The sequence below is a fragment of the Pelophylax lessonae genome (genome assembly GCF_965119305.1).
Source record: "Pelophylax lessonae genome assembly, chromosome: 9".
NCBI lineage: Eukaryota > Metazoa > Chordata > Amphibia > Anura > Ranidae > Pelophylax > Pelophylax lessonae.
Genome location: NC_138776.1, coordinates 38,067,139 through 38,079,230, shown reverse-complemented (window position 1 = coordinate 38,079,230; position 12,092 = coordinate 38,067,139). Strand labels below are relative to the sequence as shown.

Here is a 12,092-nt window from a genome sequence, read left to right as displayed (position 1 = left end):
ATGACCCTTTTCACTATTTTTGGGGCCATATGAGGATCTGTGACTCATCTGTCATTCATTTTCCTGAGAACTTATGGAGATCTGTGGTTAAGTTTGGATGAACCAGCATGGAGATTATTTATCTGGTGCAGTCTTATCAGCCTGACGGTAAGGGTCAGTGTTTTTGGTGACATCTGGTGGTGGTAATATGTTTAACCCAGCAATACCATCTTGGAATCACAGACATTTGCTGCTGCACATTGCCATGCAATTTGGCACTGTGCGCTGCGATAAAATGCAGTGTGTCTGCATTTTTATCGCAGCACACTGCAGCGCCGCCTACGTGAATGGGACACACATAAAACAAAGGGTTTCTTGTGTTTCCTTGCAGTGACAGACATTTGTACATGTCAGTAAAACTATCACTGCACTCTGAGAATTAGCACCAGCTAAGCATACAGAAACACATAAGGCCATTGGTGACATTTTTTACCTTTAATTCTAGCTGCTTCTGCTGGTTCTCCTGGGTCAGCTGCTCATTGGCGATGCCATGCTGCTCGTTGTCCTGTTGGAGTTTGGTGTTTCTGATCTGGAATTGCTCCAGCTCTTTAGTGACTCTCTCATTCAGGATCTGGGGAAGGCATTAATAAAAAAGTAAGTAGGCAGAGTTGGTGTTTTATTTATTCACAGTGCAAGTAATGTTTAGTAGCTGCGCTGCTGCAGGCATTTTGAAGCCTTTGCTTGTTGTTTTTCCTTTACAAGTTCCCTGAATGTGAGAAATAAAATCAAAGGGGTTGACATCCCCGATATTGAGACTAATAGCCTCATCCTTTAGCAGCCAAAGCTTGAGTAGAAAAGCCCATCCTAAACTGCAGCAGAGATGGATTGTTGCAATCTGTGTAGAAACAGTGGTCTCTCTGCAGAGGTCGCCCCCTGTGAGTCAGAGCTAAACCCTCCAATTAGCAGTGATCATGAACTTTGCTGACTGCAGAACTCTGCCTATGACTCAGCAGGGAGCTTGTGTTCTGCCGAAAACTCCAACTCACCAAAATCTCCAACCATGTCACTTCCAGTGACTCTCCAGCAGCAATGATTGCCGATTTTGATGACTTGGCTGTTTTCACAGAACATCGGCAGCGTGTACACTACGGTACACAATGTAATAAGTGGACATTGTTAGTCCACCCGCTAATAACCAACAACATGGCCGCCTCCAAGGCAGCGACAACTTTTTTCTCCTTACCCGGTGTTCTGTCCAAACAGTCAACTCGCCCTGTACCATACTGCAGTGTTTCTCAGTCATTTCTTTAGTTAAGGCACACTTTAACATTATGGACAATCTGCAGACTCCCCATTGAAAAATGTAAAAACTATTCTGATCATTTTACATAATGCAGCAAACTCAATACACGTAGGACACCCAACGCTAAAGGGGATTTATTTTTCCAAAGCAAAAACACTTTTGCAAACTGGTACTGACTAGTATTCCAATGTTTCTCTTCTCCCTCAGTTTTTCTCCAACACTTAGCTAGTGAGACCCAAAAGATGATGGAGAGGGGCAGGGGAGGGTCAAACAAGGATGATATGCTGGCGACTGACATCCTCCTTATCAACTGATGATGTCAATAGTATATAGTACATTGGTGTAAGAAGAGGTCTCAGTATGGGCTAGTCCTTGGGACCCGGGGGGGGGGGGGGGGAGTTCAGGGGGTCCCAAGTTCAGGGGATAGCTGTCCACTGTAGCGGCTGCCGGCGGGAGAGACAGAAGTGATCTCTTAGGGGAGACAAGAGGAAAGAAGCGCAGCGCCTTCTAAGTGCAGCAAGACATTTAATGTAGAGTAAAGCAGTGTTACACTCACATAACACAGGTGAATAAGAAGCACTTTAGCAAGATTTGTAAGTCATCTGGGGCATCACTGGAGCGAGTCCTGGTGGTGGAGGCAGGGGGTCCCGGTGAGAGAGGCAGGGGGGTTCCTCCGCATGCGATGGGGCGACCTCAGTGGTGTCCGTGGGCTGCCCGTCAGCTGGTGGAACGCTGGCACTCGTGGATCCTGGGATCCTGACGTCACTCCTGGCGGTCTCTGTCACTCCTGCCTCCACCACCAGGACTCGCTCCAGTGATGCCCCAGAGGACTTACAAATTTTGCTGAAGTGCTTCTTATTCACCTGTGTTATGTGAGTGTAATACTGCTTTACTCTACATTAAATGTCTTGCTGAACTTAGAAGGCTTCTTTCCTCTTGTCAACTGATGATAACATTGGTCATTAGGAGGTTGGCAGCTAGAAGGTTGTAATGGTGTACAATGAAAACCTGTGGCTTTGTGTAACTAAAAGGCAGATTTCATCCACCCATAGGCTTTTATACAATTTTAGGGCAATTTTTAGACATTTTGCCAATGCACCCCTGAAGAAACCTCAAGGCACCCTGGTTGAAAAAGGCTGCCATGGTGTATACGGTGCAGGTCTGTGACAACAGCCAACTCGTCGAAATCTGCAATTATTGCTGCTGAAGAATCACCGGAAGTGACATGGTCGGAGATTTGGGCAACCTGGAGTTTTCGGACCTCTGCAGAGGAACCACTGTTTCTACACACAGAACAAAGGTCCTCTGCAGGAAGCTGGCATGGGACTGACTTTATTACTCCAGATTGCTGCAGAGAAGGAAAACTGCAGCCTCTGTGGAAGCAGTGGTCTCTGTGCAAAGGTCTGACACGCCCCCTGTGAGTCAGAGCTAGAGCCTCCAATTAGCAGCCATTATGGGTTTTGCTGATTGCAGAGCTCTAATTTTGACTTAGCAGGGGTGTGCTAGACTGCCTCTGCAGAAAGACGCCGGCTTCCACACACTGAGCAAGGATGCTTCTCTGCAAGTGTTTGGCAGGGGAAAGGCCTTTCTACTGAGGATGTGGCTACTTTCTATAGAAAATAAACTGTAAGGTAACTGCGGGGTGTAACTTTGCACACCTTTTGTTCTGATGCCCCTGGAATGTATTTGGGGTATTATTTAGTCCTGCCAAGCGTATGCATATGAATATATGTGGCCTCATGGATGTGGGTCTTTATCTGTGGGGCTTTGCTTGTGCATTAGCAGAGACCCCAAGCTGTCAGTACTAACAATCAGGAACCAGGAGGCCCAGTTCCCGATCACCTGATCGCTGTAAAAGCCTCTGATCAGTAACTCTATATAGCATTCCCCTGTGTTGTGTTCTCCTCTTGAATGGAGAAAAAGATACACTGTAATACGTAGAAGATACATTTTAACAGTGTTTCTCAACCTTTTTTTATTTAAAGCGGAGTTCCGGCCACGGGGGGTGAAATTCAGCAAAAAATACCCCCGGGACAGTCAGGGCTAGTACATTCCACAATGGATAGCCTCTGTACTGTCCCGGGTCGCACTTACCTTTTAGAAGAAATACTTACCTTGAAAATTTCTTCTCCGGCGCTGCCATCTCGGATGTGGGCAGCTGAAGCCAGGGCGTCCTCTTCTGCGTCCTCTTCTCCCAGAATGCGCCTGCACAGTCCCCGCTCGTCACTTCCGGGTCTGCAGCGTCATCCCTCCACAGCGTCTGGGCATGCCCAGAAGCTGTTTAGCAGGGAAATTGACCGGAAGTGACGAGCGGGGGCCGGTCCAGGCGCATTGATTCCTGGGAGCGATAACGTTCAGCTCCCAGGAATCAATGCAAAGAGGAAGTGACAGCGTGGGCCGCAGAGAGAGGAAGTGGAAGAAAGGTGAGTATATTTTCTTCAATAACAAGGTAGGTAAACAAAAAAAAAATCGTAACTATCCATTTGTTTTTCAGGTGACCAAGAGCAAGCGGATGGCCGATTTTGTGTCCGGAACTCCGCTTTATGGCACCCTTTAAAATTATGGACCATCTTGAGGCACCCTCCAAAACTATGGACAGCCTCGAGTGCACACTTTAAAATTATGGACAGCCTTGAGACACCCCATCCTAAAATGTAAATACTATTCTATTAGTTTTAGATAATGCAGTAACATCCACACATGTAGAAGACCCAACGTTAGAGGTGCAAACTAGTACAGACTAGTATTCCAATGTTTGTCTTCTTCCTCAGTTTTTTCCCATCACTCAGCTAATGTGACCCCAAAGCTGATGGAAAGGGGCAGGGGAGGGTTAAACAAGGATGGTGTGCAGGCAACTGACGTCCTCCTTATCAACTGATGATGTCATTGGTCATTAGAAGGTTGTAATGGTGCACAATGAAAATCTGTGGCTTTGTGTAACAAAAAAGCAGGCTTCATCCACCCTTCGCCTTGTATACAATTTTTTGGCAGTTTGTAGGCATTTTGCCATGACACCCCTGAAGAAACCTTAAAGCGGAGTTCCACCCAAAAGTGGAACTTCCGCTTTAGGGAGTCCTGACCCCCCGACATGCCACATTTGGCATGTCATTTTTTGGGGGGGGGAGCGGGTACCTAGTTTTGACAGGTACCCGCTCCCACTTCCGCTCGGAGCGCCGCGGCGCCCTGAGCGGAAGTTCTCCTCTCCCCCTCCCTCCCTGCAATCTTCTGGGACACGTCAGAGGTCCCAGAAGATTGCCGGCCAATCACGGCGCGCAGCGCGACTCGCGCATGCGCAGTGGGTACCCGGCTGTGAAGCCGCAAACTGTAACAGCCGGGTGCCCACAGCAGTGATGCCGGCGCCGAGGGAGAGGATCGAGGCTTCCGGCGGCCGCATCGCTGGACCGTTGGACAGGTGAGTAAATGGCTGGAACTCCGCTTTAAAGCACTCCAGGGAGCCTGGGCACCTTGGTTGAAAAAGACTGCATTATATAATACATTGTATCTTTTTCTCCTTGCTAGAGAAGAACATCATAAATAAAGATAAAATAGCTAAATTAGGGTTTGATGTAGGTCAGTGTCAGGATTAGAATTGGGGTCAAGGTTAGGGTCAAAGTTCAGGGTCAGTGTATTTTAGGAAGGATTAAAAAAACATTTTTTAACCTCTTCAGGTCCACTCCATAGCAGTTTTACTGCTACAGGGCGGCACCTGTGAGACAGATCACGTATATTTACGTGATCTGGCTCTTCCGGGTATGGCCCACGCATGTGTGCCGCTGGCAGCTTGCTCCTGCTGTGATTACACACAGCAGGAGCCCAGCGGCGGGCACCATGGACTCAATGTCTGCCGGCACCTGCCGATTGCTCAGTACACAGGCAGAACAGCGATCTGCCTATGTAAACAAGTCAATAGGGAAGGCATGGATCCTGTGTTTCTGCAAAGCAGGGACATGGATCCATGCTTTTCCCTAATAAAAGCACCTCACACAGTACACTAAAACACTGGCTAGGCACACAGTTAACCCTTTGATCACCCCTGGCGTTAAAGTGGAGTTCCACCCTAAAATTACACTTCTGTCCATCTTCTTGTGCCAGGTCACCTTAAAAAGAAATGGATAATTGCATTTTTTTATTTTTACTTACCTTGGATTAGAAGAAAATATACTTACCTTAATTCCTCTTCCTCCCCTCGGCTGCCACGGCCCGTCATCACTTCCTGGCTTGCAATGATTCCTGGGAGCTGAACGTCATCGCTCCCAGGAATCAATGCGCCTGCACCGGCCCCGACGTCAGTTCCGGTGCATGCGCCGTCCTACCTTGCTAAACAGCTTCTGAGCATGCCCAGAAGCTGTGCAGGGATGACGCTGCAGCCCCAGAAGTGACGGCGGGGCCGGTGCAGTGCATCGTGGGACCGAAGAGGACGGAAGAGGATGCAGAAGAGGATCGCTCTGGCTTCAAGCTGCCCACACCTGAGATGGCAGCGCTGGAGAATTCATTTTCAAGGTAAGTATTTCTTCTTGCAGGTAAGTGCAACCCGGGACAGATCAGAGGCTATTCATTGTGGAATGCACTAGCCCTGACTGTCCCGGGGGTATTTTTATGTCATTTTTTTTTTTTTTTTTAGGTGGAACTCCGCTTTAACCCCTTTCCAGCCAGTGTTATTAGTACAGTGACTAAATTGATGAAGAAATTCGATTTTTTTACTGGGATAGGTTTTATAGCATGAAGTAAAAAATGTTTTTTGTTTTTTTTTTTCAAAATTGTCTGTCTTTTTTTGTTTATAGTGCAAAAAAATACAAAATGCAGAGGTGATCAAATATCACCAAAAGAAAGCTCTATTTGTGGGAAAAAAAGGACATAAATTGTGTTTGGGTATAGTGTTGCACCGTCTGCTCAATTGTCAGTTAACCTCCCTGGCGGTCTGATTATGTCAGAATTTTTGTGCTAAAAGCGATACATTGTTTTGCATGGAAATATGTTATTTTACATTTTAGGCCTGTAATTCTTAGAAATAACTCACTTAAATCTGTCCAAACAAGAGTCTAGTAGACATCCCGGGTATGATAAAGTTTGAAACACGAAATCATAAATTATAATATAATAATAATACATTTCATCAAATTCTTCACTGTTTTCGAAGTGGAGATATTTCATTATGAGGGGGAATCTGTACTCTGACATGACCGTGCCAAAGAATGGAGTGGCAATGTATTGGTTGTCCAATACCACTTCTGCAGGGGTTTTCCTACCACTCCCTGAAGAATTATTAGGCACAGAAATTTCCAAATGTCATCTTTGGTCACTGGTTCCCACTTTCTGCATCTTGCAAACCAATGAGTAGTGCATTGTTGCTCTTTGTACCGGTTGGTCTCGGTAACTATTTTTTCAATAACCTCATTGGTCAGAAATAATTGTAGGTATGCCAAGGGGTTGTCATGGTCAATGTCAACTTTCATACCAGGTGCTCCAGTAAATGGGAATCTTGGGGTGCTGCCTGATCCGTACCGCAGTCAATAGAGCACCAAGTCCGCACATCGCTGAGCTCAGTCGCAGAATTGTCGCTGTTGTCAATTTTAGTACCTGATGACAAATTTTCCCACGAATTGCTATCGCTCAGTTCTTCAAATATTTCTGATTCACCGCTGTTTTCCAGGTCGTCCAAAAGCGTTTTTGAGCTAAAAGAACACTTTTTGGACGCCATGGACAGTCTCAATTTTCCAGGCACAAAGTACCGCAAAAAGTACAGGCAGGGCACTGGAAAAGCTTTTGGGTGAAATGGCATGATACAAAATTGTAATCCTAACAGATTACACTGTATCATGTCATTTTTTTTTTTTTAATCTCCCGCCGGTTCCACCCCCCTGCAACGCGGCGCTCACAGGGAAGGGAACCGGAAGAAGGGCCAAACACACAGCGAGAGGACAGCGGAAGGACGGCTGGAGAAAGGCTGGGGAGGACGGGGGGGGGATCGCAGGGGAAGGTGAGTATCATTCTGGGGTAATCCTGAGTGTGGTTCAGGGTTACCGTTTTTGGCACTGAATATTATTCCCGAGCCACACTCTGGAATACCGCTAGGAAGGTTAAAGTAACGCAGTGCCTTAAAATGGCCGGGTCAGGATGGGGGGGGGGGGGTAAATCTTCCGGAGGTCAAGTGGTTCATTTAGTATCAGTATCATTTATTGTCAGTGTTTTAGGTAGGATAAAAAAAGCAAAATGAAATAGGTGGTATTGTCAGGAGTAAGGGAATTTATTTTGGGTTGTTGTTTTATGGAAGGTTATGATAATATCAAGAAATATACAGGTACATTTTTTTTTTTTTTTTAACTATTTTGTGCCATTTCTCCTTTGATAATTAACAAAGAAAATCAGCAAATATCTTTTACCATGTATACCAAATAGAAGCCCAATTTGTCCTTAAAAAAATCTGCATAAGCCACCTGGATAAATAAAGCAGTTGCAATAATATGTATTGTTTCACAAACACATGTCTGTTGCAAAACTGTGTTCAGGCGTTTGCTTTACATTCAGTCATGAAGGGGTAAAAAAAGAATAGTTAAAGTTATAGGTAAATGTAGTATTTGCTAATGCCAGATATGATCCAATGAAACAAGCATAAAACCACATAGTAAAAAAAAAGAACACAAAAAAACAACACAAAAAAAAAAAAAAAGTACATAGTGCCCTATGTTGCCCGATAGCTCTCCAAGACCAGTTCCTTCGGCCAATAAAGATAATTTCTCCAGCGCCTTTCAGAAAATAAAACTGAGATTTGGAGCAGCTGGCAGCTAAATACTTAATGTACATTCGCCAAAGTGGAGCCTGCGTGTCACAGTAATCATTGTAAATGAGAGTATAACCAGTAAAGTGCCTCGCCAGCTGTACGCCAAGCGGCACATCCGACCGGCGCGCACTTCGCAGTTTGCAGATATGGTTGTAATTAGTGATCTTTAGTAGCGTGCTTGTAATCATTAGTACACTAATTGCTAACATTTGTTCTGTAACATTTTATCACAAGAAAATATCTGCTTCCCATCTCTCTCCAAGTTTGAAAGGCTTAAAGCGACCCTGTCTTGCAAAAGAAGCTTGTAAATACTTTCCTCACCCGCTGCATGCGCCACTGAATGCTACTCTGTCCTCCAAATTCTGCTGGGAAGCTGACATTTTGATCTCCTGTTTAACCCCCCCCCCCCCACCACCCCCTTATCCCAAAGTCCTCAGTGGTTACTCCTGGGGACCTACATATCCCTACAGTTTACAGGAGGTTAATGGGAGCAACCACTGAGCACTGCAAGGAAAAAAGTGCATCGACACTCCTTGAAGTGTTGGTTTTCCAGCAGACTCAGCTGACATTTCTTACATTTTAATCTCATGTTCCCTCCCCATCCCCAAGTCCTCAGTGGTTCCTCCCGCAGGCCTACTTATCCCTACTGGATATGGTTGATCAGTGGAAGCAGCCACTGAGCATTGCTGGGAAAACAGTACATCGACACTCCTGGAAGTGTCAGTTTTCCAGCAGACTCCAGTTGACATTTTGATCTCATGTTCCCTCTCCATCCCAAAGTCCTCAGTGGTTCCTAATGCAGACCTATATATCCATACAGAAGATCAGTGGGATGAATCCACTGAGCACTGAAGGAAAAACAGTAGATCGACTCTCCTGGAAGTGTCAGTTTCCCAGCAGACTCCAGCTGACATTTATATCTCCTGTTACCTCCCCATCCAGAAGTTCTCAGAGGTTCCTCCTGAAGACCTACATATCCCCACAGGATACAGGAGATCAGTGGAAGCAGCCACTGAGCATTGCTGGAAGTGTCGGTTTCGCAGCAGACTCCAGCTGACATTTTGATCTCCTGTTCCCTCCCATTCCTCCCATCCCCAAGTCATCCCCAAGTCTTCAGTGGTTCCACCTGCAGACACACATATCCCCACAAGATACAGGAGATCAGTGGAAGCAGCCCGATCCTGGCTGGGTGCGCAGAGTGCACAGCACCCAGGTGCCGAATAGCCAGAGTTCTCCCCTCCCTCCACCCCTCCTTGTGTACGTCGAACACAGCAGGCATCTCCCGCTGTGTCACGGAGCTTGGGCCTGAACTGTTCAGTGGCGCTGTAACAAAGTCCCGCCTCCTAGACCGGCTCCTGTGATAGGCGGCACACTGATCCAACGCCGGTGTTCTGCCGAAAACTCCAACTTGTCGACATCTCCAACAACGTGTTTTTCGATTAAGGGGCTCACCTATAACCCCTGAAATACATTGGGTTGATAATGGACTTTTTATCAATAAACAGACTTTCTTATTTGGACTTCATCCGTCTGGTGCTCTCTTTGTTCTATATTTTCTTTGAAACACCATCTAGTGGGAAGTCACCAAAGTCATCACACTTTGAAAAAGTGGAACCCTAAGGCCTTATTATAGGGGACTGAAGATTTGGGATCTCTTGCCACAGAACTCTTTATCCAAAGATGTTTATTGGCAGCCACCAAATATTTCCATTTTCAGGGAGGCTGGACAACAAGTTAAGCCGGGTTCCCCCGCATCCAATTCGCATGACATGGGCATCCTTGGCTCTGTTTCAGGTCCAAATTCAGGCAAAAGTTGGGACCAGATTCACACTCTAAACAGAGAACAGGGGTGCACGGGTCCCCCTGCTGCGAGCCTCGACCAAAGCTAGTGTTTGAAAACCTGCTCCAACTTTTACCCCTTCACGCCTAAGGGTAAAACAAATCCTAATGCCTAAGCACAATTTTGCAACTTTGACATGTGTTAGTAAAACCGTATATATAATCACAACTACTTTGTGCATGCAGGTGGAATATACTGCGTTTTTTTAGGATTTTGGTTTTGGATATCTCCTGATTTTGTTTTTTATTATCAAAGGAAACCGGTCTCAAAATAGTAAAGAAAATTATTTTTTTAAATGTATCTGTATATTTCTTGTTACTACCATAACTTACCACCACAGAACAACCCAAAATAAATTCTCCTGCTCCTGAAAATCGTAGTGATACCACATATGTGTATGCGAGTTGGTGTTTGTACACGTAGCACAGCCCAGAATTAAGTGCACATTTTGCGTCCTACCTACACTGACACTAACTGACACTGATATTAATTTACAAAAATTTAAAAAAATAAATCCTGCCAAAAATATACTGGCCCTGACCTTTGATGCTTATTTGACCAAAAACACTAACCCTGGCACTGACCTAGATCAAAGCTTGTATTTTTTCTTTATTTTATTATTTTTTTTTTTTTTTTATTGTATTTTTTCTCATTTTAACCTTCCTAGCGGTATTCCCGAGTGTGACTCGGGGTAAGATTTTAGTGTCAAAAGCGGTAACCCCGAGTCACACTCGGGGTAGCGCTAAGAAGATTGCTGGATGCTGGAGGAGGTTTTACTTACCTTTTCTCCGGGATCCAGCGAAGACTGCGAGCGGTGTGCGGCGGCGGAACTCTCTCCCGATCGTCTGCGAGCCCCGGCTTCCGTCTCCGGTGACGTGACGTCCGCCGGGGGGTGGAACCGGCGGCAAATTCGAATGTAAAATGCACCAAACACACTTATATCGTTCAAAATAAAATAAAATCACATTACATTACCCCCCAGTGCCCTTTCCTGCAGTTTTACTGTACTTTTTATGTAAATATATGTATATATATATATATATACATATATATACAGTATATATATATACGTATATATATATATATACACACACATATATATATATATATATATATATATATATATATATAAATAATGGAAGGTGTGCTCTCACTGTGTCCCTAAATACGAGTGCCACATCCCGATATGAGAAGCATATTTGAGAATTCCCCTTGGGGTGGGACTTTGGAGGTCACTCAAAAGATATACAAAAAATTGTATTTAAATATATATTGGTTTTATTACAAAAATAATAAAAAGTGAACATATACAAATAACATTGAAAGCTATTAAAATTACTGGCAAAACTGATATTGATGTGGGGGTGTGCAAATCACTCAACCAATTATTCCAAGCAAGATCCGACGTTTCAAGGTAAGAACCTCTTCTTCAGGGATTTTTTGGGGAATAATTTTATCTGTAAGTATTGAAGAAATATATCAAAGCAAACAAGCAGTTGTTGATAATAACAAAGTATTCATATAAACATGTTTTTGAGTATAAACATACGTTCATTTATAGAACAACATTGTAAGTAAAAACGTTATATACACTTACATGGTTGAAGGATGCATGGACACCACAATTGTTTTGCCATAGGTTAAAAACATGGAACATTAGCAACACCCACAGAGATCATCGTCAGCCTTGTCTATAAGTGGGAGGTTTGGTATTTGGAGTGGATCCAATAAAGAATATAGCATGTGGTGGAAGGTGTGCAGACCAGAGGGGGCCCAAATTGCTCCAGCTGGAGTCCAAATTGGCTCAACCAAGGGGGCGGGGGTCAGTCACAGTAATGCTGTAAATAGCAAGGAAATGCAATGAATAAAACGTAAAAGGTAAAAATAAAATCCAAAAATGTTTGTTTTGTCTGGGTACAATGTATAAAGAGTACAATGACACAGCAAAACCAAAAATATGCACGTATATACAAATACTGCATGTATAGGAGGCAATAGCCCGATAGATAAATGTCTAATAAATGCTTGTGTGGCATCTTACTAGGATCAGGTATGGTTGATAGCACTACTGAAAAAGAGAAACTAGTGCATAAAGTTAAATAAAGCCCATGCTGTAGCAATTTTGTGACTATAAACCAAGGGGGCGGACCAGCATCTCCGCCCCCTGGCCACCAGGGGGCGGAGATGCAATC

The 12,092-nt window shown here is 44.6% G+C and overlaps 1 protein-coding gene across 1 annotated transcript in view; it reads right to left on the bottom strand.

The window, feature by feature from the left end:
• CFAP58 (cilia and flagella associated protein 58) overlaps positions 1-12,092 on the bottom strand; it is a 211,706-nt gene that overhangs the window by 109,500 nt on the left and 90,114 nt on the right. The window contains exon 6 of the mRNA XM_082267890.1: positions 473-610. Within this exon, the coding sequence (XP_082124016.1) occupies positions 473-610 (138 nt within the window). The remainder of the gene's footprint in view (positions 1-472; positions 611-12,092) is intronic.